This window comes from Ptiloglossa arizonensis, chromosome 6 (genome assembly GCF_051014685.1).
Source record: "Ptiloglossa arizonensis isolate GNS036 chromosome 6, iyPtiAriz1_principal, whole genome shotgun sequence".
Lineage (NCBI taxonomy): Eukaryota > Metazoa > Arthropoda > Insecta > Hymenoptera > Colletidae > Ptiloglossa > Ptiloglossa arizonensis.
In genome coordinates this window covers 23223507-23250535 of record NC_135053.1, presented here as the reverse complement: position 1 = coordinate 23250535, position 27029 = coordinate 23223507, and the positions used below count along the sequence as shown (strand labels likewise).

General features: G+C 40.9%; 6 protein-coding genes and 1 long non-coding RNA gene across 16 annotated transcripts; 4 read left to right on the top strand and 3 right to left on the bottom strand.

Annotated features, from left to right (window-relative positions):
* Positions 1-335: 335 nt before the first annotated feature.
* LOC143148623 (uncharacterized) lies at positions 336-3536 on the top strand. Of its 2 annotated transcripts, XR_012992546.1 has the most exons (3): positions 336-886; positions 1104-1358; positions 1483-3536. It is a non-coding gene; the product is annotated as an uncharacterized LOC143148623 (long non-coding RNA). The 2 variants fall into 2 exon arrangements; XR_012992545.1 differs by having other exon boundaries at positions 1104-3532.
* Cutlet (chromosome transmission fidelity protein 18 homolog) lies at positions 1568-5370 on the bottom strand. Of its 2 annotated transcripts, XM_076315101.1 has the most exons (12): positions 5088-5126; positions 4869-4996; positions 4664-4785; positions 4461-4596; positions 4205-4394; positions 3686-4116; positions 3377-3619; positions 2949-3289; positions 2608-2849; positions 2257-2519; positions 1904-2195; positions 1569-1838 (listed from the first exon to the last, which is right to left on the bottom strand). In XM_076315101.1, exons 2-12 carry the CDS (start codon positions 4883-4885, stop codon positions 1662-1664), a joined length of 2454 nt encoding a protein of 817 aa, XP_076171216.1. In that variant the 5' UTR covers positions 4886-4996; positions 5088-5126; the 3' UTR covers positions 1569-1661. The 2 variants fall into 2 exon arrangements, with proteins under 2 accessions (XP_076171215.1, XP_076171216.1); XM_076315100.1 differs by lacking the exon at positions 5088-5126 and adding an exon at positions 5246-5370 and having other exon boundaries at positions 1568-1838; positions 4664-4996.
* An 84-nt stretch (positions 5371-5454) lies between these two features.
* On the bottom strand, positions 5455-17147 carry LOC143148619 (uncharacterized). Of its 7 annotated transcripts, none has more exons than XR_012992544.1 (6): positions 15696-17147; positions 15211-15408; positions 15061-15140; positions 14260-14520; positions 11898-14163; positions 5455-5580 (listed from the first exon to the last, which is right to left on the bottom strand). XR_012992544.1 is itself a non-coding variant. In XM_076315110.1 (6 exons), the coding sequence occupies exons 1-6, from the start codon at positions 16155-16157 to the stop codon at positions 13902-13904; spliced, it is 1185 nt and encodes a 394-aa protein (XP_076171225.1). In that variant the 5' UTR covers positions 16158-17147; the 3' UTR covers positions 9938-13901. The 7 variants fall into 7 exon arrangements, 6 of the variants coding, with proteins under 6 accessions (XP_076171225.1, XP_076171221.1, XP_076171220.1 ...); XM_076315110.1 differs by lacking the exon at positions 5455-5580 and having other exon boundaries at positions 9938-14163; positions 15696-15896; positions 15975-17147; XM_076315106.1 differs by lacking the exon at positions 5455-5580 and having other exon boundaries at positions 9938-14163; positions 15696-16185; positions 16794-17147.
* Positions 6092-8639, top strand: LOC143148622 (uncharacterized). Its single transcript, XM_076315116.1, has 3 exons — positions 6092-6351; positions 7559-7800; positions 8080-8639. Exons 2-3 carry the CDS (start codon positions 7571-7573, stop codon positions 8333-8335), a joined length of 486 nt encoding a protein of 161 aa, XP_076171231.1. The 5' UTR covers positions 6092-6351; positions 7559-7570; the 3' UTR covers positions 8336-8639.
* On the top strand, positions 8653-10047 carry LOC143148624 (uncharacterized). The gene is made up of 5 exons (XM_076315117.1): positions 8653-8947; positions 9063-9159; positions 9234-9318; positions 9399-9551; positions 9832-10047. Exons 1-5 carry the CDS (start codon positions 8653-8655, stop codon positions 10045-10047), a joined length of 846 nt encoding a protein of 281 aa, XP_076171232.1.
* LOC143148618 (uncharacterized) lies at positions 10080-13749 on the top strand. Of its 2 annotated transcripts, none has more exons than XM_076315103.1 (6): positions 10080-10245; positions 10511-11713; positions 12050-12236; positions 12319-12716; positions 12884-13095; positions 13216-13749. In XM_076315103.1, the coding sequence occupies exons 2-6, from the start codon at positions 10587-10589 to the stop codon at positions 13230-13232; spliced, it is 1941 nt and encodes a 646-aa protein (XP_076171218.1). In that variant the 5' UTR covers positions 10080-10245; positions 10511-10586; the 3' UTR covers positions 13233-13749. The 2 variants fall into 2 exon arrangements, with proteins under 2 accessions (XP_076171218.1, XP_076171217.1); XM_076315102.1 differs by lacking the exon at positions 10080-10245 and adding an exon at positions 10283-10427.
* A 146-nt stretch (positions 17148-17293) lies between the features above and the next one.
* Positions 17294-21892, bottom strand: Pmp34 (Peroxisomal Membrane Protein 34). The gene is made up of 9 exons (XM_076315115.1): positions 21535-21892; positions 21016-21225; positions 20864-20924; positions 19196-19262; positions 18794-18942; positions 18598-18711; positions 17884-18131; positions 17725-17792; positions 17294-17657 (listed from the first exon to the last, which is right to left on the bottom strand). The coding sequence occupies exons 2-9, from the start codon at positions 21085-21087 to the stop codon at positions 17513-17515; spliced, it is 924 nt and encodes a 307-aa protein (XP_076171230.1). The 5' UTR covers positions 21088-21225; positions 21535-21892; the 3' UTR covers positions 17294-17512.
* Positions 21893-27029: the final 5137 nt, after the last annotated feature.

The window sequence follows — 27029 nt, the reverse complement described above, 5'->3', positions numbered from 1 at the left end:
CAATATATAGTCAGAGTTTTTAAAATAGATCATTGTTTGTGATGTAATTTACAAGTAAAGTATTAATAAAACAGATGGTGATTCGATAACACAAATTGATTCATTCCTAGCGTTTCAAGTACTCCAATTACTTGTTTATTTATGTTAAAAAGCAATTAAAACTTATAAAATGCGAATATAGTCCTTCATTCGCCATCTATTAATGCAAATAGGAATCATTCCTCAACAAACTTGGCCGAGTAGCCACAGATAGCGCCACTTTTAGTATACGTGCAACAAAAGTATTTTATTAAACAATTTTGCAAGCAGTTATTGGAAATTCTCCGAATCTTGTATTGTGTTATTGATCTGCTAAATGTATTTTTTGAATTAAGTTTATTATCATAAAATAATTTTGTAATATAGTATAAGAAGTAATGATAATTAATGCAACTCTTCAGTTGCTCGTGATCCTGTAGTACGAATTGATTGCTCTTTAGCGTCTCAAATTCTTCAATTACTTATTTTTTGTGTGTTAAAAAGCGATTAAAACTGATAAAAAACGAATATAGTCCTTAAGTCGCCATCTGGCGACACACATAGGAATCATTCCTCGACAAACTTGGCCGAGTAGCCACAGATTGCGCCACTATCGAGGGAGAGGCGATGACTGAAAATGCAAGAGCTTCGTAAAATGGCTATAACTGTGTTACAAATCATTTTATTTTAATGTTGTTGCGCTTATTTGAAAGGGAAATAATTTTGCTTTCCGATGCTTTGGGTAATAAATTACTAATTCAATTTTTATAGGCCAAACGTCACCCCGAACATTGGCGACTTTTAGAATTTGATCGTGGTTCACAGTAAGAGATGATTCTTGACATGTTTTTTCACATTTTAAAACATGGTAAGTAATCATTGTTTATTAGATACATTAGTTTTACATTTTTTTAATTTTTGTAATTTACACGATATGCGTAGCAGTTACATTTGTTACATAAAACGAAAAAATGTAATTTATTACTTTTTTAAATGTTTAATTCTTATACTTGACACGATACATGTAAGTATTACATTGCATGTTTTACATAAAAGGGCAAGAATTTAATTAATCACTCTTCTAGATCGAAAAATTATGTTCGAGAGTAAATGTAAATCGGTAATCGATACGAGTCTGACCATAGACAGGGGTAATTCTACTTGTGTGACCATAGACGGGGCATACTACTTGTCTGATCGTGGACGGGGGAGGCAAATTCTACTTGACTGACCACAGGACGAGGGTAATTCTACTTGTCTGACCATAGACGGGTCAATACTACTTGTCTCAAGATCGTTTTACGAAGGAGAGAGACTAGAGGAAAAGGAGTAGAAGGAAAGTGATTTTTGGCAATTTTTTTTCTGTAACGTAAAACCTCAATAAAACTTTTGATCATTTTTTGGATACATTCTTCAACGTTATATAAATTTTTGTTTCGGTAGAATTTATCGGTTTTCAGGAAGTGTGGCTCTACAAGAAACACCTATTGGTTATTGCGAGGCAGAAAATAAGTTTCAATTTGTTGAACAGCGTAATCGATACGAAATCGCGTAAAAAATGGGACACCTTTCTGTTGAATCGGGCTGATGAAATAAATAAATTTCTTATCAATTTTTCGAAATGTGTAAAAATATATTATAATTCAAATAAGTTCTTCCATTATAACATTTCGACGAACAGCATTGCTGAAACCTTCTTTATATTTATACCATACACCATGTTTCGTTAACAAATTTCGCTCGTTGTTTGATTCATTATCCGTTTTTTGTTGCGTATCTTGTTTTATCGTAATTTCTCTTCCGAAGAAATCCTTATATTTCTGTAAATTATATTATTTTCATTATCAGTGTCTTCATAGTAAAATAAAATAAGTATGATACATACAATTTCTTTTATTTGTGTTTTATCTTTTTTGGATTGTTCGGTAGAATTGAGTACATTAGACGTATTGGGTTTTGTATTTGTATTGATTTCTGATTCCATTGGTTTCTTTGTAATATTATTTTTGAAGGTACTATCATCTTTCTTTTGTGCCGGATTTTCTGTAGTTTTCGTAATATGTACAGCACGTCGTAAGCGTTCAGCTTCCAATTCCCGAATAATTATTTGTTTTACCGCATACACTAACATTCGGCGATATTTACATTCAGGAAAAATACCAACTTCAAATATATTACTAAAAGGACGAAAATTAGAATATAGTTTTTATACATTTTAGAATGTGTTTTATAGCTTACGGATCCAGCTTATAATCATAGCTCCCGTCAAGGGTTTTTTCTTGCGTGAACGTAAGACCATATTCGATTAGAATATTTACTAATCGTATAATGTCGTCTCTTTCTTTAGCAGATTGTAAATGTCCAGAAACTGTTCGCAATCGTGGAGACAGTAAATCCGGTAGAAAAGGAGCAATATCGACAGCCAATGTTATGCTGTCACATCCGCTACTTCGATGAATAGTTGATAAAATTCCTACATTTCTTGCTTGTTTTTGACTCATCTATAAAAGATATTCGTTTCCTATTAAAGTTATAAATTATAATGGTTTCTTTCTTTTGTTTCCAATGCATATTAATTGTAATTCTTACTTCATATGGAACAGAAGGATAAGATAACTTAACGTGTCTTTCTTTGGCAAAATATAAATGCCATATAATAAATGCGTAATTCGTGTAGGGCATGATAGACCAAACTTGAAAGTTTAGGAGGAATTGTAAGATTTCATCAAAAAATTGAAACCATTGTAAACAGAGGACTATGTAATTTAACTTTTCACTGCAAATTTCTGGATAATTATGAAATATGCCTTGCGCTAATTTTTCCGATTCCCCTAAAATAAAAATAAATTGTTATTGAAAATTTCCAACTTTTAATAAAATTGGTTATTATTCCTTTGTCATTACTATTGAAATTACTTAAAATATTTTACCATTTTGGACAGTTTTTAATACAGTATGAACTCTTTCAGAAATAGGAAGTATTCCATTTCTGTTCATAGGTATTGTTAATATTTGTTTCCACGAGTCAAATAATCCTTTACGCGTGTCTTTTAATGCAAACGATAAATTGTCTCCTAAATTGGCACCACCCATATATTGCAGTGCTCCCAAACATGACCTAATATCGCAACCGGATATCTCTGCTAATTTCAAAAGAGCATCGGGATTTACATTTAAATTTTCCTTTCGCGATATTTCCATTAATCTGTCTGCTAATCTTGCAGGACTCACTTCTGGTACTGGTATAATACAAGCTGCTGTTCTAAGCGTTCTATGGTGTATAATTATTGAAATAAATTTTATATATATCCTTAAGAATACATTAAAAATGTATATGCAAATTAAATAATAAATTTACCTTAATGAAGGAATGTATGGTTCGTTACAAATGCATATTACAGGACGGTGACAAATATTCGATTGTTTATCCGCTTTTCCCTTATCCTTTTTACCTTTTGGAATTAGTTTACCCTGTACAAATTTGAGCAAGAGTTCGATTGATGCAGCTGGTGCTCCATCAATTTCATCTAGAACTAGACAATTCGGTCGTGGGTCATTTCCCATTACAGCTTTCATTTGTGTCGATGCAAGAAGGACTTGTCTACATTTAACAAAAGACTTTAGTAATCTTGCTTGCGTATTAATGGTTTTTCATAAAGTATATTACCTGAAAGCGTCGGGACTTCTTTCGTCGCTTGCATTTATTTCAACCACATTATAACCAGCATGCTTAGCTGCTAAATGAGCTAATGTAGTTTTTCCTAACCCAGGTGGTCCACTGAGTAGTACTATTCTCTGAATTGGGAAACCTTTATTGTCCACTTCTTCAAAATCTTTTTCATTCGTAAATTTTTGATTTTTAAATGTTGAGAACACTTTTTTCTTTTTACTTCGAATATAATTTCGGTTAAACACCACTTTATCCCAAAGTTTTATCCAATGCAATAAATGTCTATTAACGCTTTCATCGGAAAGTAATTCTAAATAAGATTTAGGACTATACTTATCGACCCACAACTCAGCTACATCATTCTGTGGGACTTCTGCATCATAAGGATTAGAATTTTCACAAGAGGCACGTTTAGCATTCTGTATCATCTGTAAAATTGTATAAAAACGTTGAAAGATAGAGACCAATAAAGTTGTATAGAGTATGGGAAACAATAAATGTATTTAATTCACCTACAATTTCTTCAGCTTCAGCCTTCAATTGCGCATAGGATACGGAAAGTAGATTAGAAAATGAATGTGTATTTGTTTTCACATTGTATTCTTCATCGTTCTTCATTCTAACATATATACGCTGTGCATCGTGTGGCCTGGTTAAAGCTACAAAATTCCAACGAGGAACTCGCAGAGATATTGATTCCTTTTTCCTGAATAAGATTTTTCACTGGTAATTGAAAATATCATGTTTTTTAAATATAAAATATTTTACATACTCTTCGATATGTTTGCTTTTAACAGAAACAACTCTATTGTGTTCGTGAAATCTTTCTCTAGCATCTAAGACTGTTTTAATAACATCTTGAGGCTGGTTCCAACGTGGTTTCTTTTCTCTTGGTTCTTGAGTATCGACTGTGAATTAAAATAAATTTAGACAAAGTTATTTGCAGTGCATGAAAAATTTTATAAAACAACCTACTAATGTCATTTATATCCAATATATCCGAAATGTCACCAAACAGTTCTGTATAATTCCTTTTTCTTGTACCATCAGCCTCATAGTTGTCGTTATATTCAATTCCTTTACTAGTGCTGGGAATGCTTAAATCGTCATATTTATTAGATGTAGAAGTATTTAATCCTGAGGGCACAGTAACTACAGGATTATTTAATTCCTTATGTACATTAGATGTAGAACCATTTAATTCCTTATATATGCTAGGTTTTGAAGTATTCAATTCTTTATTTTCCTTAGCTTCCACAGATAAGGTTTCAACTTTTTGAGATTGCGCTAGTTTTTTCCTCTCAAGTTCTAAAACAGATAAATATTAAATATAAATCCGTATTTTGAAACAATAAAATCAATTTATATTGTTTATATATTATAATAGTTTTTTAATTACATTAATAATAAAAATCATATCATTATGGAAATTTATATCATCAATAAAACAACTATTCACTTTCGAATAAATTTATTGTTTGATTTTTGATAGAAAAAATTCGATTACTAATTTAAAACGGAGTCTCAATAACAGTAACGAGACTAAAGTTCGACTACCTTCTATTTCTCTCAAAACTTCGTAATCGTCTTCGTGAGCTAAATCAAATTCTTCATCCGGATCGGGAAACTCGGAATCCATAATTAAAATTGATTTTCAAATATTTATGATTACAAATACTTAAAACAATCACGAAATTATTCTTCAAACTTAACCTCTGTTATACATTTTCACTCCATTTATTATATTTTCCCGCGTACTTTTGGCGGCAAGTTCGAATCGCAATACATACATGTGCAAAATTTCTATAAAAATATTCAAAAACTTTTGAGATAATCATCTGTATCATTTTATTAAAGTCACCTCGTATAGATAGTATTTATCATTTTAAATCCTGTAATAAAGAAACGATCGAAATAAATTTTCTAGTCTTCTGCAACTTCTTACGTGAACGCTCTATTGTACGTTATCTTTTCGCGTCAAGTATGTGCCTCGCATTCGGAATAACGTGCAGTTATTTCGCAGATGGTGCTTCGAATAACAAGGGACCGAACTACTACTACTTTAAGTATGCGAGGCGAATCGAACTAAATGTCCGTAACAGTCCCGTTCTGCCAGTTGTAAACATATTTTTATCAAATACTCTCGTACCTCGGAAAAGAATGTAACGTTTTACAATCGTTGATCATACGGCAAAAATTTGCAAAGTGAATCAAGGATGACGATAGAAAAACTTGAAAGATTAGAATATGAAATTCAACCACATTTCCCAGAATGAAACGTTGGTGAATATTCAAAGCGTTGGAAAAGTTACGTGTTTTTAATTTTTGATTGAAAAATAATTATGACTGGTGCGCGCCAACTATTCTGTGTACATATGTAGGTATATAGTATACTCGGCAGCGTTGAATACGTTTTTCGCGCGTCAGTCGACGAGCAGCGCTGCACGAGTAACGTCGTAGGGTGGATTTTCTGTTGCGTTTAAAAATAACATCCACGTTGAGTAAAACACCCAGTGTCTCGAATGAGTTAATCGCTGTAATCGTGTAGTGAATTTTCGGAATTTTTCGACTCTACGAAATTAGACAACGTTCTCTCGTAAATTATTACAATACTTGATGACTATCTTCAAGGGCAAGGTGTCGAATACAGCTGTCAGCTACAAGTGCGTATTAATTATCGATAGATAAGGGTCGGACAAGGAAAAAATAGAGTGTGGTTTTCAAAACTGTAAGAACATCGAAGAAACTGTAAATCCGGTGAAAGTTGACGTTGTTTGTTCGCACGAGATGAGCAACCCTGCTCGATTAAGATAGTCAGCCACTGTGAATCCGGTTTCGTAAATGTTGCGATCAATAATTCTCCATTTAAGTTTCCCGAGCGATACGGTTTCTCGTCAGTGCACGTAATCATAGTGACGTAGCATGGAAAAGCGTGAATTGAACCGATAACCAAATTCACGCGACGTACGACTTTCCTCCAGTCTCGAACGACATGATAATTGAAGTGTTTCAATTGTCGATAAATTCTGACAATCTAGATATGCAAATGGTTTTCGGATACAAGGAATATAATTAGAGATCTTTTCATTTGTAAATTTATATGAGAATAACAATGTAAGGTATTCGGGAACTCGGTGAACATAATTTCGGTAAAATAATTTCGTTGTCGGTAGTAACGCGCATGCGCGTCGCGTGCTAAGTTTCGCATACGCACACTTGTCCCGTCAGAAATCTGGGAATTTTTCTATTGTTCGCGGTTTCCTTTTTCGTCCGTAGAAACTTTTTATTAACTCATGATAGCGTCACGTGATCGTTGCCACAGATAAGACCCAGTACAGGATTGAACTTTATCGTCGTGACATACTCTTGAATATTTGTTGCTACGTAACGAAACAGACATTCGTTCTATACCTGTCCACAAACTGTATTTCCACGTTTCTCTTTGTTTGCTCAGGGTAAGGTCCCCCAGTAACGATCACTTTAAGTTTTTCGTCGTAACTTGAGCCGGTGTCGGTAAAGTAGAACTTAAAAAGAAACGATTTGCAGATTTTCGTAAGTGGCGCCTAACGAAAGGAAGAAAGTTTATTTTTGGAAATTTAACAATGTTAGCGAGCATTGGTCGCGGATATTTGTACGTTAATATAGAATAGTATTATATCAAATTCATTCCTACGAATGTCGCGGAATAAAATAATTAATATTTTCCATGTCTGTGCATCGTTGATTCTTCTTTGCCTGGCGACAGAAGTGAGAATTAATTTTGCTCGGAGACCTTCCCTTAGAGTAATTTCACTCGATAGCGTTACGATAGGATTTACCAAATTTAGAAATAAATGTTGACAAAGAGGGGGTGGTCTCTTCTATTTATAGGCGGAATGAAGTATGCAGACCTCCTTACCGAAACAAGTGATCGGCTGCATCGGAAAATGCACTCTCGGACTGAACAACGAGGAATTGGATCAGATCACCGACAACATAAATAAAACCTTGACGCATCCACAGGGTAGAAAGATTTTCAAAACTTACTTGACTCAACGAAACCTCGACGACAAACTCGAGTGTCTGGCGTTGTACGAGACCTGTTCCAGGTTTATCGACAAGGGAACATGTTCGTAAGTTTAGAACACGGACGAGATACAGAATAATACTTTGTACACAGGGTGGGCCAATTCGACAAATTTTCTATATCACAGACCGTACGATTGCGAAAGAACTTACAGACGATAACATTCGATCGAAAGTCATGGACACTTATCAGAATAATACAAGAACCGAAAAAAAAAAAAAAAAAAAAATGGTGAAAATCGTCGTAACGTTCAACAGAAAACAATCGTCTCTTATAATATTATCGTTACAGGATGAAAAATGATACGATCGATTTTTTTTTCTAGGCAATCGAAGGAGCTCCGTTTGGAGACATTAATCAAGGATGTCACAACGGTGAAGGAAATGGCGGAGGAATTGGACGGTGTCCCTCAAATAGACAAGGCTCTTCTGCAAAGTTTTAACAAAGCTTTGAACAGCGAATCGAGGACCGAAATGCTCGCTGTTCTAGAGGACACCAGAAAATGCTGTCGCAATCACTTGAAAGAAGTTCACGAAAGTTTCAAGACATATGCGTTGAAGCCGTGCCCGTTTACGAAATAATCGACAAACGGAAACTTTTCACGCGTTTCGTACGAACGCGTCGATCACGTCTTCGTCTTTGTAACTTCACGGATACGATTACGAACGGACTTCGAAGTCGAGACCGTTTCGAATCACGATGCATATCCTCGCGTTGAACACGATTTGCGTATCGTTGTAAACTCGTCGCGATCAAGAATATCGTTACGCGATACGTTCGACCATGTTTCTGTAATCGTTACTGCTGCAAAGATCCCGTTTTGTATACACACGAACTGTATATATAATTTAATAATAAACGAAAGAACGAAAAATGAAAACCAAACGTTGGCGTTCAAATGTTTCCTTTGCCCCGCGTTAACGTTCAATTCGTAGTTTCGAATTGTTGGTTAACAAGGCGCCTTGAAAGAACTATGGAAGGTACACGCGCGCCGAAAATTTTAATCACGCCGGAGGAATGTGTCACGAAGGTAGGAAAAATTCGCGACACGGTGACCTCTTTGGAGGACAGCTTGACGATCTCGTGGAGCTTGGAGGCCGAACGGTGGCTGAAGTACTCGACCTTGAAAACAAAGAACAAAGCGACGACGAACGATCTGAGGAAAGCGAACAAACGCAACAAAAGCATGCTGAGTACGTTTGGACATTTTTACGAAGCCCGGAATTACCGGAACGCGACCGATGACAGAATTCGAGAATCTTTCGTGAAGATTGTTCTCTCGTTACAATATTTGTTAATATTTTATAGATCTATTTCGGCAGAGCGTCACGGACACTCGTTTCGGCAGCGAGATCGCGTTACCGGAATCCTTGAAGAGGGAAGTGCAGAGAACCTGGCACCAGAAGTATAGAAATCTCGACGAATTAATAAACAACCGAAAAGAGAAAAAAACTGATTCAGATTTAAATGCTTCGTCAGGTACGACGCTTTGCTGATACAAAACGAGCGGTTGAAGAACGAGGTCAAAAACACGAATTTCCTTCTGAGAGATAAATTGACAGAGGTACGCTTGTCCATTTTTATCGAAGTCACAACGTACGTTTATCGGTCGGGAATAATGCGAGATTGAGCGACGAATTCCAGATAGATGATCTCCAGCAGAAACTATTGACTCTCGGTGATAAGCTTATTGAGCGCAACGGGACCGTGGAGAATATCTGCAAGAAGTATCTGAATTTGAAAAAGCGGAAAGACGAACAGAAGATCTTGCTGTGCGGCTCCATCGAAACGCTACAGGTTGAAACGATTCGAGCGCGAGAAATCTGTTCACGGACGAAATCAATTGGTCGTTCAAGGTCACCGAGGAACAGTCTTTCCCCTACCGTGGATCGTTCTGCGTGTCAAACGGGGAATCGAACAATGTTTAGGGAAGGGAAAGATTCGAGGATCCGGCAGGTGTACTGTTACTTTGGTAAACGCGCGATTCGCGGCAGGGGAAACGACCTTGAGCGACCAATCGATTCGTGCGTCACGGTGTACCCGAATAGAATTGTTACGGATCGTTTCTAAAATTCAGGACGCGTTGAGGAAGACGAACAACGCGCCCGTCAAGGGAATCAACGAAATGTCTTTGACGCCCAGCAAGGACGCGTTACTGGCACGTGAAATTCGTCGTAGCGATCGCCTGGCCAACGAGAACTCTCTTCTGAGGGTACTGTTGCAGGAAGCTAAACGCGGCTGCGGAAACAGCGGAAGCAGCGACAGCGTGATCTCCCTCGAGCGGAACGTGTAAAAATATCCCGCGTTGGATGAATCGCGCGAGCATCGATTCGCCTCGTAGGATTCGTAGCTAAGGCGAGGCGACGCGCGTAAAAGATTCGTAAAGCCGTAGAATGTTCAGTAACGTAAGAAGAAGACGACCAGGCGCGCTTAGGGGTCGTGTTCTTCGTCACGGGGCCAACGTTTAAGAATACCGCGTAATCGACTAAAGGTAATAACCGGATGAGGCAGACAGAGAGAGAGAAAGAGAGAGAGAGTCGCGTTTAAATCGAATTAGCACCGATCGATCGGCCGTTGCTTCGTTATAAAAAGAGTAGCTGGGTTGAGAGTCGTCTTACTTGGTGCTGGAGAGCATCGAAACCGCTCCGGAGTGGCGTCGTTCTCGCTCGTCATGTAGGTCGAATCAACGTTAACGATCGTGGTAAACAAATAACCGCGACATCGTTAATTTTACTAACTCTCAACGATCTTTTCAGAGGCCGTAAGTTCACACCGATTCGGGACGACCTTTGAACTCTGAACTGGATTCAACGAGCGTGAGACACCACGACCATGTCGATGATACAACAGATGCTCTTAGCGATCTACACGATCGTTATCGCTCCGGTGATCTGTCTGCTGTTAGTGTGCTTTTACCTTTATCGTCGGGCGGTGAACATCCTCTTGTGGTTGCAACTGAGGGACAAGTACGCGGGTCTACTCAGCGGGACCGATCGCGTTTGGGCGGTGGAGGAACCCTCGGCTCTCTCCGTGAGCAACGTTCTCCTGATCCTCGAGAAGGATGCACGTCACTCGAACATAAAGTTTCTGGCGAGGTTTCGCGAGCTGGCGAAGAAGCGTATCATCGGCTCCCGCCACGAGAAGCTGTTGTTCAAGAGGAGGAAGAAGTACGGGTATCATTTTTGGGAGAGATGCGACGAGATCGATCTGACGGAGAGAGTCAGGTGGTTGGAGTACGAGCGAACCAACTGCGACGGTACCTGCGACAGTATCTACAACGGTCATTTGAAGAGAGTGCTCTGGAACGTTTGCAATCAGCCTCTACCGGACGACCACAGCGTGTCCTGGGAGATCTTGATCGGGAAATGTTGCCCCAGATCGAGCCACCATTACCTACGACGATTGGAGGAACGTTTGACCTGCAAAATTCGTATACCGGTGTTGTTTCGCGTTCATCATTCCCTGGGCGACGGTATGGCACTCCTGAGGTTCTTTCGGGAGGCGATCGTCGACGGGGAATCGGTCCAGGAGACGCAGCTGCAAATGGACTACGCGAGTTTCAGGCTGAGGAACGAGGAGACGAAGAGGCGCAACGCAACGATGGCACTCGAGGCGGGTACATTGAGATCATACTCGATCGCGGAGAAGAATTTGCGATGTTCCGTTCAAAAGAACGTCACGTCGGCCTCAATGCCGTTCATCCATTACGCGGTGTTGGTCGATGTTGTTAAATTGCTTATGAGACAGTTCGAGAAACGATTGAAGTACATACGGAACGTCTCCGCGGAGGACTTGAAATGGGAGATAAAAGCGTACGCGAAGAACGAGGCGGAACGATTGAGAGTTATCCTCACGGAGAACGTTTGGAGACGGATGAAAAGATACTTCAGGATGACCAAGATTGTCGTCAGTGTTCCCTCGTGTTTGGTTCAGCAGGCTTTCCGCAGCATGGACAAAAGGTTTCTAATTTATTCAAATTCTAATTCGTCTAGAAACTGGTTCGATAATATTTTCTATTGTATCGATGCTACAAAGATGTATTGACAAAAGCCAGATGGTTTCAAGGTGATACTTTTGTTACGTTGATTACGATTGTTGTATCGGTCGGAGAGTGGAATAGATTCTATGGAAAAAGATACTAACCATCTCGATGACTTTAAGCTAAATTTCTCGCGACGTTCAATCTACACTCAGAAATCACCTATTTTTTGTCGATGCAATTTTTTCTGTAACTTTAACCCAGTAGAGAATATCCAAGTGCTTTCGATGAACCACTCTGTACATTTTCAACACAGTGCACTTCACGGGGCAGAATTGTCGGGCGAGAAGTTGGTTTCTTACTGGTTGGAGGACGATTTCAGGAACACATGCGATCAAAAGCTCTTCGCGAAGATTCAAAACATAAGGAGCATCACGGGTGCAAGATTCGGGGACGTGTTGCTGGCCGCTCTCTCCGCCAGTCTCCACAAATACTTTCTTCGTGTGTGTAACCATCGTCGTTTCTTCTATTAAACGTTCTTTGTATCAAGATTTGTATATTCATAGAATGATTTCCATTGCGCAGATAAACGAACCGATTCCAACCAGGTTGAGCGTTATTCTACCGACGAAGATAGAAGAGTGGTCTGAGAATCAACCGTTGCAGAACAACATCACGGTCGGTATATTGCCACTTTGCATCTCTCAGGTAAACGGCAAAGCGACGACTGATCCCCGCGAGAACTCCCAAATTCTGGAACGTCTCAAGGACGTTAAAAAGGCGAACGACGCGCTCAGAAAAAGTCCAGATTACAAGGTCAACTTTGTGGTAATAAAGTATCTCGCAGCCGTACTCCCGGAGAGATTTTTACGCTCGATCCTTCAGAGTCACTCGACCATGGTGTTCAGCAACCTGGTGGGTCCCCAAGAAGTTAAAATTTTAGGACATTCGTTGAAAAATATCGTTTTCTGGATACCAAACAGGTAATCTTTGTATTCTTTACGAGAGATGGACAAATCGAAGAAAATAATTGTTTTTCTTTTTACAAGAAAAGAGATGCAATTGTTTGTGGTTGTTGTACTTTAACATTCAGTGATGATTTTAACTTTCGTTCGTAGTTAGGTCTTTGATGTAATTATTTTACTTTTAGGAGTTACACAGGAATCGGATGTTCGTTGTTAACTTATCGGGGTTACTTGCATCTGTCTCTGATGGCCGACAAGGCGTTGGTGCGTAACGAAAAGGCTCTTACGGAAATATTGGAGAACACAGTGAGCGAAATTGACAATCTGTACGACAGACTGACGTTGTCGTTTTTCTCGAAGAAGCTCCGCAGGAGTATATCAACGCCCACGAAAAAAGGTAGTTACCAAATTACGTTGCCTCCCGTTAACGTGGACGGTGTTTACCTCATCGCGATGGATCCGTGTAATGGATCGTTTCTAAACATTGTAATTAAACGACACTTGTTCGTGGTTTCAGCAATTGGCGCGTTGTAAAATCGCGGAGAAGAGAATCCTCCGAGTGCATCGACTATTCTTTTCTTTTTACGCGAGATCACGACGCGGTCTCGATTTGGGATATTTTGTATCGTATGAAATTTTGTAAAAAAAAAAGCAAAAAAAAATACCGACATTCGTTGTAAGAATATTTTATCATCGTCAGCGCTCTGTAAATAGTTGTCCGTTAGCAATCATTTCTTTGAAACCATTTCTTCGTTCACTTTCGCGTTAAATTTATAATTCCTACGGTTTTGAACATTTATCATCTGTATAAGTATATTTTCTCAATCATGTACCCTTAGAGTCTTCTACTAAAGGTATATTTTCTAAAATATTTTACAAAAAAGTATAAGACGAACCAACACGTGCATCGTCGATCGTAATGTATAATAGAATTCTCCGCAAATAGGAAAACATTGTAATAGCAAGGTACACGCATTGCGCAATTTCAAAGAAATGATGGGAAGGAAAGAATCGCGTGAAGAAACCATTGAATAAATCGAAACACATTCTTCCTGGATCTTTTCATTTCCAACAAGCTGTTCGGTGTCCAACGTTAGCGTATCGCTATTCGTCGCTATTTCCATTGAGGATCCAAACGCAGCAAGTGGATATTGTGTTCTTTTTTTTCTTTTTCTTTTGTCATCGATGAAAATTAAGGGCCGATCAACGTTTCGCTTTTATGAACAAGTAAGGCCAAAAGACGATGTCGAAGAGCGTGTTGAAGAACGAGAAGTTCGGTCGTTGACGACTCGATGTTTTTTGGGACGCGCTCACCAACGAGCTCGTCTTGCTGCGCAGAATCGTGGGACTCTTCACTTTCATTCGAATCCTGCTCCTCTTTTGGTTTCTCGCGTTGTTCCTATCGGAGGATACGTGAGGGTCGTCCGAACTCGTGTCGACGTATTTTCGACGTCTCAGCGACCTGCTAAATGAAACGACAATCACAACTCCGGACTCGTACGCTATCGAAACATCGGACTTCGAATCCTGTTAATATTAAGATGCGTGTAGCGACTCTCACTCCAACCATTTCTTTTTTCCGCAATCATCCGGTGACGAGCTCTTCAAATCGCTGTCGTCCTCCTGTCGATTGGTAGTGGTGAGCTCGTGTTCGGTGGACGATTTATACGGACAATTTAATTTCAAATTTTGCACAATCGGCGTCACACGAGAGTCGTCGACGATACCCGGTGACGACTCGTCGCTCGATATCGATCCCTGATCCTCGTCTATCTCCAAGTCCATCTCCGATTCCGAAGTTCTCTCCTCGTTCCAGTTTACCCTGCGCGAAATGTGAAATTCTCAATTAAATAAACTTCTCCATCCATCTCCCATCGCGCTGCGACTAACTTTGCGTCCTCGTCAATGGCCCGTTCTTCGGCTCTATCGCGTTTCTTCGTCTTATCAGGCATCTCGACGCTTAAAATCGTTACTCGGTGATTAGAACGAACAAAGACGCCATCGATGCGGAATCGACGAAAGAACCGAATGGTTTCCACCGGTTTATCGTCGTTTCCACAACGAAGGACAGCGTGTTCCGTAGATTTATCGTAATTCTGTGTAATTCGTTTAACTGGAAGCGAATGCTCTTAACTTCGTTCACGAGCGATTAACGATCTCTTCGAACGAGTCGATCGGTGTTCAAAGTTGAACATCTTAGCTTTATCATGTTCTACCTAGTCGAATCTTGTTCAATTTACTTCGACACGGTACACAGATTTATTATAAACGTTTTGCAACATTTCTTTCCGTCCTTCGAGATCGTTGAAAGCGTCTCTGTAACGAGATCCATCTCTCGTTCGTTGTTACTTTCTTAACTAACTTGTCGGGAGTGAGAGCTGTCGTCGAACGTTTTGCACACGTGGTGTCCTTCACTTTGTCGTTTATGGTCACCTTCTTGGCCTGTTGGATAAATTCGTTTGAAAATTCGAGCGCCTTTCCTCACAGTTCCTTCGATATTCGGATTAACTACCGTGTGAAATTCGTGAACTGGACACGCCACGACCTTGGCTCTTGGTATTCTGCTACCTCTGACTTCAAGAACCGGTGACTTCGCAGCGGTGTTCTCGCACTCCGATTTCTCAATGGTCAGTTTCTTCTCCGTCGATCGATGTTTGTCCTCGATCGCTTTTCTCGTCGTGTCATTTTCATCATCCGTCGGTGCATTTTTCTACGCGCGAGAAATTCTTCGTTAGATCTCAGCCACGGGGTAGAACCAAAAAAAAAATAGGTAAATAATAGTTTTCTACAAATCGTTGCTAAGGATTCGATGTTCGATGTGACGTGAAACTTCATATAAAGAAAACAAAGGTATTTGTCCTTTATTGTTCTCACCGGAACTCGTCCAATGCGAGAACCTTTTCAATTCCAAATTCCATTTCAATAATTTTCAACGGGACCCAAACCGTAACCGTTTCGATCTCTGATCTCTGTGAGAAGAAAAAAAAAGAAGCGTACCTTCGGCGAATTCGATAAATGTTCACCATCGACTGCACCATTGCCGATAACGTTCTCTTTGTCACCGATGTCTTTCTCTTCGTCCGAGACACCCGATGATGGCGTCGCGTTTCTCGCATAATTCGATTTCTTGATGCTCGTAGAACGTGTCTTCGCGTTCCTTCGGCCGTATGATTTCGTCCCGAGTGTCTGTGATCTGTTCTGAAAATTCTTCCTTGACATAATTCGACTTCTTATGCGAGTCTTTAGGGCTCTCTTTCTAAGCGGAACTCCACTAACCGTCAGCTTGCGACCGTTCCCCTTAGATCCTAAGAAATTCGGTATGTCGGGCTTACTAATGGCAACGTCATAGTCGTAAACTTTCGGTGGTTTCGGTTCGGTCTTTCTCCTGGTGACGCGCGGCGTGACATGTTTTTTTGTCGCCGACGTTTCGCGGACCACACGTTGCGATCTTGCGCTCATCGTAACTTCGGCATGGCTAGTGTTCCATCTGTATGTATTCCAACATTTTACAATAAGTCGAACCTGAACCCGAGCCTACTGCTAGTCGATTTATCGTTTCAACGAACGATGCTAACGTTGCACGCAACACTTCGAGCCCGGCAATGGAGGAATGTCCGTTACGAGGACATCGAAATCACCAATGGTAATCATTATTGTTTACTGTGCAAGAATTATCTACTTGGATGGATTACCGTGAAATCGTTCTTTAAGTACAATGCAAATTTTACTACAAGGTGAACGATAACTATGTTTAACTATCGAGATATATTCACTTAGTTATGTAAGTGTACGCATACTCGGAGAATAATAAAGGTAAACAAATTTCATTTGATATTCCTCGGCTTATTTTTGTATCCAGAATCAACGGTTTCTTCGTTGTATAGTTAATATCGGGACACCTGTGATACGTCTGCAAAATTTCAACTTAGTTTTCAAAATTGTTCAACAACGTTTGTGTTTTTAAATCGGTGCCGGGCTGAAAAGTGTTACCTCTCGGAGTCTTGATAATTCAATTCGTCGGAAACATTGCGTAACGTAACGAATAACATGCCAAGACACACGGAAAGATTTTTACATTTGCGAAATATAATTTACTTTAATATCGTGCAGGATTGATTTGCATAACGAAACCTACACGGAAGCCACCGACTTGCGCGTATCGGGTTCTAGCCGGTTCTTCGTGTTTTTGCGTGGCTTCAATTTGTTCCAGAGCTTTAGAAATGCCTTCGAGGATTTGGACTCGATCTTCTTCGACGTCAAGCTATGCTGGTCGACAGAGGTTACGCGCGCGACCAGTTTATCGTTCCATTTCGAGGTCGTTTTTCGCGTCTGCGCTGGAGACGATGCCTTGCGTTTACTTTTGCGACGGAAATGCGACTGGAATTGGAAATTCGTTTTCCTGAAGTTCGCCAGTATTTCCGTTGATTTACCTCACATTTTCCGAACGCACGGAAACACACGCAGAACTATTTTGTTCCTCGCCGTGAACACTTTCAACGAAACAAATGATTTTTATCGTTGAGATATCAACGCCGCCGCGATCGCACGTAGATCGCTGGCTACCGAATAATCCATCGTGTAAAGATACAACAACGAAGAGTCAACGATAAATTTAATTTGAAGAAGTTTAAACAGTGACGTAGTAGTACATTTACTTGTCGTTTAATTAATCGTTTCGTTACATTGGATGAAAACGTTGCCTCACGACGCGTATAAGCCACACGTCATTACGTATCACGATTCTATAGCAAAAAACAGTACTTTAACAGGAGGATCTAATAATCGTATAATACTGTTCGGAGCATGTGAAATTATTATCTCAAGATCGGTCTGTGCAAGAGGATACGGAAAACGAATCTTGAAATCTTTTCGTAAGTCAAGAACATGAGGGCCGCTGTTAAAACGGTTTGCAGTAGCTTGGCTTCCATTCCCTTGTACAATCCTGCCATCCCTTGTTTTCTGCGAACAAGAACAATTCATTAGAAACTTCCATCGGTATTACGTTTCATCGTAACGGTATACTCACTTCATCATATAAACGAGAATCTGCAATGTGCCAGCGTTTGGCGGAAGATTTGGATATTTGTGACCGTGCTGGAAATAATAAAAGGTATCGAATAATTATAGATAATTCTTGCACGTATTAGAGGGAAAAGAACACCGTCGAGTATTCCAAAATACATACTCTGAGTTTCGTCTGAACCAATTGCAACGGATAAGTCAGCGCGGTGGCAATCGTCTTCGCTATGGCGCCGATAGCGAAGAATATCCATGCAGGAGGTTGCGAATCGTGCAGAGACGTGGTAATTCGCCTCTTAATGCTCTCATAAGTCATGAACTGAATGGCCGGGTTCATGACGAGCATCAAACTCGGCAAGGTGCCCGCCCAAAGGCTTCTCAGACCTTCGTATTTCCATATGTGAATGAGGCCGTCTGTGATAAAAGACCACGGGAGTTTCGTGATGGTACGTGATTTTAAAAGGAGGACGGTGTGTACTTAACATCGTTGCGCCGCGCGTCAAGACGAGGGAAAACTCTCGGCTACGCGTGGAACGGAATAATTTACCGTTTACGTTTGCAAAGTGTAAAATACGAGAAGTGGAATTTCATCAAAGAAGTTCCAGCCTCGTGTTTATCGGCACTGGCAAAGGCCGCGATTTAAAAGAATCGTAAACGACGCGTAGCGCATCTGTATTTTTATATACGAAACTTAACGTCCATTAAGTCGGCCTTCGAAGTTTACGCTACGTTTTGTTTGGTTACTCGACAAAACTTCCTGGCGAGATATGATAATTAACGCTATAAATAAGTCGATTCTAATGAGATGTTGATTCATTTGATCTTCCGATAACGTGCGTGACGCGTTTTATTTTTCACATATTCGAAATCGACCACGTACCGTACAACGTGTTGTACTCGTTGTTGTTCCTCTCTGACGTTTGACCGATGCCCCTCATCTTCAATCTCGTATTCACCACCCATAATGGTGTTGTCGTGAGAACGTTAATTATACCTTGTAAACAGAAAAGATCATCGGTTGATTCGACGAACAATCTTGCGCGTTGGTAAACAAACATTGTTGGTAAGTAACGTACCGGCGATCGATGCCACCAGCAAATCGTTTCCAGCGGTTTGGTTTCTTCGAGTTCGGAGCATCTTCAAGCCATGAAATGTGTAAAAGTAAACGAAATTGCTGGCGCACAGGCTTTGCAGAACGGGGATCATTCCTCTGTACAGGGTGTACCTTGAAAGTGCATATACGACAAACGAAATTATTTACAATATGAAATCGCGTGTATACGAAACGGTCGTTCAATAAGAAAAAACGGGAAAACAATTCTTTTTTTTTTCTTTTTTTTTTTTTTACAAAGCGACACGATCCTCCGATGCAAATGTTCGTTTCTTTCGCATAAATTACGGCACTGTGTAATTATTGCCTTAACGATTATCGCTTTCCAGTTTGTTTGATTTGCGACTTGTTATGAAATTCAACGTACGGTCCTTCCTTCGAAGTGAGCTCGCAAATCGTTGCCAAAGTGTTTTTCGAATCACGGCCATCTTCCACTGGAAAAGAAAAAAAAAGCGGAGAAGAGATCGCTGTTACATAATCGACGATACAATGGACACAATGTGGACGTTGCTGTTACGATATGACCTAAGTAGCCTGCAGACGCTGATACATGTTGCGATGCAGGTTTCGATACCAACGATGAGTTCGAGTTTAGGGTTGGCCAGCTGCTGGAACAAATTACGATGGAGTAGATAACGACTTTTAAGTCACGCGATCCACATCGCGTCAGTTTCGGTTTGCAATTTGGGAATTTTGGTAAATCGTAGTACCATAAATTATATATATAACAAATTTATAGTATATATATATATATATATATATATGTATAACAAATTTATGGTATATATATATATATATATATATATATGTATAACAAATTTATGGTATGTGTGTGTGTGTGTACGTATATCATCGTTCTTTCTCAAAGACCTCCTTTCGTTCTCTTCGAAAACTGCATCGCATCGAGTTCTTTTTTTCATTACAAAATCTCCATCGACGTTAAGAAATGTTTGTTTACATCTCTCGACGAGTTCTTTACATACGGCATTCCCGTGATTTTTTATTCAAATATGAAAGTTTTCTGTTATCTCGTAAAGACTCGTACGTTTCATAAATATCGATGAATTATTTTCGAAAATCTTTATCGTCGTTCACTTTCAACGGAAGTTACGTATTCATACTTTGAAACTTCTATTTCGGTCTGCTTACCAATCGGGATAGGATATTGAATTATGTATCGTTATAAGACTTTCGATGCCCATGCGTCGATTTGTATACATACATTGTAACTTGACTCACGGAGCGATGGGTTTAAGTCGATTAGTTACAATGACGTTGCAAAATGCAGCGACGTACCAGTGTCGCGCGAACAATTAGCTTAAATCCATCACTTGCGTCAATGGTTCGTCTCTAGGCCGTGGTGTACGTCCATTGGTTGTTTCGGTGCTGTATCGCAACGTGTATCAACGTCTACACGGGCCTTAAGAAGATAGATATAGAGTTTACGAAACAGATTAAAAAGTCCCGCGGAAACAGATCGTGGTTTCGAGAAGTATTAATTTTTCGCTATATTTGAGAAACTTTTATGTATATTACGCGACACGGGAGCAAGAAATCGTTTTCTTTGTTACAAATTTGTTACGAGCTTTAGAAATCGATCGATTCTTATACCCTATTTATTTACGAGAAAAATTCTAATAACCGCAACACGTGCACTCTGTAAAACTACACACGTGTAGTTTATTCGTATATATATACGTGTGTATTGGTGCATTCACGTAACAACCTCTTTACGCATTCCCGCGAAAGTTAATCTAATTTTTTCTCGTCATGGATACTTGAAGGTATTCCGATCCAGTGTTTTCAAATTTATCGATCATCGTGCACGTCTTCGTTTCGATTCGTGACGACGATTACAAGCGCAATATAATTTTAATCGGTTTCGCAATATTATGTGTATTTTCTATTTGCGAAAAAAAACCGATTACGGTCGATAATAATTATTTGCGTTCAATATGTATCGAGTATAAAGTCGTATAAAAAGTAGTGTATCTTGCTTATGTTTCATAAACATAATTTAAATGTATGCACTTACGTTGCAATCTGCCTCGCACGGTATCCAATGGGAAGAACGTTGCCATAGCGACGACACTACCCTATAAAAAGACAAGTACCGATTCACGTGGTAGTCGCAAGTCAGTTTACTTTCAACGTTGTTTCGTAAATCACGTGTATGTAAATACTTACAGCAGCCCCAGATATTGCGTGGACCAGTGTCTCGTACGTAAAAATGCTTCTGCTGTGTCCTCCGCCGCCCATTTTTGTTCTCAAATAGTAGAGATTCGGGAAACGTGGAAACAATTTGAAGCACAAATCACAGAAGTTGCGTCACTTTACGATCTCGTTTAGTCCCATGACGGAAGAAGACCGATAAGTGCTCTTTTACTTATCTGTGAACTTCGATTACGAAAGGAAAAGAATCAATTATAAGTTATCGATCGATCATTGCGACCCAGGTAAATGCTGCATTCTCATAATTAGAGATCGTCCGATATGGAACGTAAATCTCGCATTTGAAACCGTATTCCGATATCTTTCTACGCGAACGCTGTCAATGGAAATGATTGTTTCGCGAACTATAATCCGATTACCACCGTCGATAAGCGCGACGCACGCCGTAGACTACGAAAGCAATGTTTTTCTATCGGTATCGACAGCGGTCGAAGGAAGATTCGGAGATAGGTTCGCCCGCGGGTATTGTCGTACCTCACTTGGACACCGTGTTCACGCACGTAGAATCGAGTTATGTCCACTGGTGACACGGTGCGGAGCGATCACGTCCTCGTTCGACGAGTGACACGCTGACACTGACAAGGAAAGATTCTGTAACGTCGTCACTGGGCGAAAGAGAAATCCACGTGGTGGTTCGCGTCTAACGTCGTTACAAGGACGGTCCTCGTCTATACACGCGGTTGGCTCGTTTCGCGTGTTCCTTTTACCCCGGTACGGGCGAGCATTCCGATCGCGAGAGCTCGGCTTGAACGACGCGACGCGACTCGACCCGTGGCACCCAGGCTAAGTTCCACGCGAGGTTTTTCGTCGATCTATCGTGTGCTAGACGCGCCCGATAAAATTACTTCAGCCATGAAAGACCGCACCGTAGGTAATACGCGTGCGCGTTATCTCGCGCTTGCGATTACGATAGCCACGAGAGGTCGATCGTGTAGCTCACGTGCACGTATCCTTGAGCATGCGCGTTTACGAGTTTCACGAGTACGAAACTGACCGCTTTTACATTTAAATTCGCGCTTGATATGTAAACGCGTTCCAAATTATTCTGACACATCGCGAACTCTTCACGGAAATTACCTAAACGGTAAAATATTACTCGAAACTATAAACTCGTTACACGATTTTCCTTCGAACGAATTAACGTAAAATAAATAGTGTCTGCCTTCGGTAAATAGGGTCGCAATATCGCCGAAGTCGTTTGAAAAATTATCCGCGTGGAATGTTTAGCGATACCGAGTGGAAATGAAAAATTCATACGTAAATATAAATTACACAATTTGCAATGCGCGGCAAGAAGTAGTCGATTGATTATTCCGAGTGGAAGCAGAAATTAAGTTTGGGGTTAAGTTGGGTCGTAGAACAATCGTATCTCTGTAAAGAGCCATCTTCTTGTACTTAAGTTCTTTTTATCAGAGTAAAGTCGTCGAACCAAAAAAACAATTAATATAAATTATACAATTTGCAATACGTGGCAAGAAGTAGTCAATTAATTATTCCGAGTAGAAGCAGAAATTTGGATTAAGTTGGGTCGTAGAACAGTCGTATCTCTTTAAAGAGCCATCTTCTTGTGCTTAAGTTCTTTTTATCGGAGTAAAGTCGTCGAACAAAAAAAAAGAAAATAATATAAATTATACAATTTGCAATACGTGACAAGAAGTAGTCGATTGATTATTCCAAGTGGAAGCAGAAATTAAGTTTGGGGTTATGTTGGGTCGTAGAACAATCGTATCTATATAAAGAGCGAGCCTTCTTCTACTTAAGTTCTTTTTATCAGAATAAAGTCGTCGAACAAAAAAAAAAAAATAATATAAATTATACAATTTGTAATACGTGGCAAAAAGTAGTCAATTAATTATTCCGAGTAGAAGCACAAATTTGGATTAAGTTGGACCGTAGAACAATCGTATCTCTATAAAGAGCCATCTTCTTACATTTACGTTCTTTTTATCGGAGTAAAGTCGTCGAACAAAAAAAGAAGAAAAAAAAAAAAGAAACAAATCGAATCTCGGTATCCAAGAGTTCCCGGAATTTTCCTCACGGTGAAATTCGCATCTTGTTCCACAAAAGCGGTAAAAAACGAGCATAATTCACCCGATTCCCCGACGCATTATTGGCTCGCGCGGAAGCTGGGAATTTCCGACGATTCTTGCCCTCGCCGAGCGAAATTTCACAGCTCGTTCGCGGTTATCGCTAGCCCGCTTCAAGATATCTCCTATTTATTTCCCCGTCGGGAGTTCACGTGCCAGGTGTTCGTTAGAGGCGCGGAGCTACTCTCGAATTTCCCCCGTTAAAATGAAATCCACCCTTTCTGTTTCGCGTTCGTGAACTCTTTCCACGGTTCCAACGAGGGAGAAAAGTGTTTTCCGCGTTTTTCTTCACGCTTCACCCGCAACACGCGTCCTCCACCGGCGAACGAGAGGGTATTTTACCGGCGAGGTGCACGCGAACGTTTAAAATTCTTCGAGGAACATCGAGACCCCCTCCCTATTAAATATTTTTACTTTCGATACGAAGGGAAAGTTTGTTCAACGACGTAACGAGAAGTTCCGAAGGGAATCGTTCGCCCTCCTCGTTTTCCAAGCATCGTAACGAGTCGAGGTATGTAAATTTCGCGCGTTAAAAGAGCTTTGTTCCCCAGAAAGCTGCGCGGAAATTCAGGAACGCTTGTTTTTTTACATTCGGTGAGCGTTGCTCGAATCTTTCCAGCGTAAGATTCTTTCATCGGTGAATCGTATCGTTATTTTCTCGTACGTCGATAAATTAAACGTCGTGAGAAGAAATCGGCGACCGTGATCAACGAGACGCCTTCCGAAAACGTTTCGTTCGAAAAGAAAATCCATTTTCACGGGTATTAACGACCGGTGGTTTCACGGGCGATTTCTTCGCGCGGAAGCAATTATCGCCAACGATTCGCGGCGAATGTTCGACTACGTTCGAAGCGGGATTCGTTCGATGAATCACGATGCTTCCCAATTTACTCCCCTAATGGGAAATTCTTCGCGAATAATCAATTCTATTCGTTCGTTTCGTTGAACGAGTACCACGCGTACTTTTACCAGATGTGTGGCGGCACTACCCACGCTTGCCACCAGAGGGAAACTCACCATCAACCGTTTCCCGCAAGTTCCCGTACCTGCTCCGATCACTATATATACGACCTCTTACCGATCTTCCAATGTCCCGGCGTATAAGGCAGGGCCTGCTAGGATGCCTTACTGACGAGTCCACTAGCAGGCCCGGGATGAAACGCTTATCCCCACTCCTTATATTTCCGTTTTCCCTTCCTCACATACTTTAAAATAGCGCCGCCAAAGTGGTGACCCCGTCTAGCAACACGCAACCTTCTGGACAACAGCACAGCAGCAGTAGAGGTGCAGCACAAGACGATGGATGGAACGCAACGTGTAAAGGCCGATTTTTCGTAAATCCCCCTCTCCGAGGGTTGACTCCTTTACCTGCCAGCGACGATATGACGCTATACTTCCGGCTAACCATCAGGATCAACCCCAGGAGGACAGCAGGCAGCTTTAGTCGACATTATTCACCGACCACACGGATGCGTTTCATAAGTACCGGTACGCGCTCACGCATCAACGTCGGACAACAAGCAAAAATCGCGGCTTGAGCATACAAGGCTCGCCATGCGTAGTTCGTAATCGACAGCAGCTGGGCCTTACTACGAAAAAGAACCATTCCTCTCGTCCACTACTCTAGACAACCTCCTCCTGTGCCTTGTTGTGCCACCGAACAACGGAACAAATACCTACGCCACTGGGACATCAGGACGGAACTTCAAAGTATCGTTTACCACTGGCAAGGGGGTTATGTGGCGGCACTACCCACGCTTGCCACCAGAGGGAAACTCACCATCAACCGTTTCCCGCAAGTTCCCGTACCTGCTCCGATCACTATATATACGACCTCTTACCGATCTTCCAATGTCCCGGCGTATAAGGCAGGGCCTGCTAGGATGCCTTACTGACGAGTCCACTAGCAGGCCCGGGATGAAACGCTTATCCCCACTTCCTTTTCCTATTTCCGTTCGCTCCTTCCTCACATACTTTAAAATAGCGCCGCCAAAGATGTAACAACGATAGTAACAACAATCTTTCTCTTTCGTTGCGAACGAGCAGGTCGATCGACCCTTATCTAAGCTTCTCCGTTACCAGAAACCAGCACCTCGATGAAATACTTCGAATCGTGATTAATTTCAAATAAAACATTTTCATTTCAATGTTTCGTACACGTACGTTCACATCTTGCGAGAAACCAGTAATTGAATTTTATTTAATTTCAAACCACGATGGTTTTCCGAATTGGCGACAGTGCAACGAATTAAACAACGATCGAGGCGCGTGTCTCGAGCGGATAGGGTCGAAACGACCGATAAATCGGCGCGAGTTACGCGACTCGCGACGAACCGTTGCAACGTCGATATTACTCGCTCGGAGCGAGTAAAGGAGACACTCGTGCACGATGCACGAGCGTTATAGCGCCAGGTCCGAAATTCTCCGGCTTCTTGACGGAGTTTAATTAAACATTCCGCGCGTCTGGAATCTGTGGTCACCGTCGTTCTCCTCGTCGTACTGAAACTCCTTCTAATGAGTTCTGGGCCTCGATACTTGAGCCGACGCCGCAAACCCGACGCGTACACGCTCCGGACGCTTTTTCACGGCTCCCCTTTTGTCCACCAAGATTGGAATTTCTTATGTGCGTCGTGCAGCGATCGTCTGCCCTTCCGAAATTTCCCCGATCTGGGCTCCGTCTCGCGAAATCCCCACGGATGCCGCGAACAGCGGCCATTGTTCGACGATGGTTCCTACGATCGAGGGTGAACGCAATTTCTTCCCGTTTCGAGAATCCTTCTGTTCGTTCTTTTTATTTTCCTCGAAATCGAGGCAACTGGTTCTTCTCCGAGAGTACGCTTCGTTTTTCGAAGCGTTCGTACGAAATTCGAGATACTAACGAACGTATAACGTTTCCCGTGGAACGCGTCCCGGAACTCTCAAACAGCTTCAAACCGCCAACTTTGAACGAGTTCTTTCCGCGACGAGGTTTTTCAAACCGATGGTTAAATTTTCTCCGGAATTACACTCACCCGATCGAAGTTTCGAAGAATTTTTTAAATTCTTTTTCAACTTCGATCATCGGGACGCGTGTAAGGGAGTGTTTGTATTTTCCGTTCGCGTTAAGATTTTTTTCCGAAAATTTTCAGAGACGTTGTACAATCTGTGCACTTTCAATACACGCACGAAACGTTTAGGTTGTACGTTCCGGTAGTATTGGAAAAAATTCTCAAAGACGAGCGTCTTTCTCGGCTCGAAAGAGGGGTCTTTTACCAAGAGAAGTTATTCTTCGTGAATTTTTTCTTCGAACACTACCGAAGTAAAAAATGTCACAGTCTTCGTTGAAGATAAATACTTCGATGAACATAATTACTGAACATTTTCGGAGATGCGACGATACTCTGGGGACGAGTAGGGAAATTCGACGAAAATAGACGAAACGTTTCTAAATGGAGATAGAACGGTTATCGAGGTACGTTTAATTGGTACGAGTGGTAAATTTGGCACGGATTCGTCCATCGGTGTCGCGATATCCGAGGGAAAGTTTGCCAGGAAAAAGTAGTTTCGCGAAAAGGAATTAAAGTCGGCTTTCGTTCGCGCGAATAATAGCGAGAGACGAAGTTACTCGATTTCGTCGAATTAGATCGTATCGTCGTCCTTGGGTAATAATACCGAAAAATAATAATTACCGAAACACTTTCGTAACCTTGCCCGGAAAAACCTCGTGAAAACGCAAAGGGAAAGGAAAAATTGACAAATGAATCCTTTGGAGCGAGAAGACTCCGTTAATAACGCGATAGAGGCTCGTTTTGAACGAACACCCAAGTGAACCATCAAGAACGCAGCAAAGGACACTCTTCGGATAAGGCTCTGTAATTCTAAATACGGCTCCTCCTCTCTTTA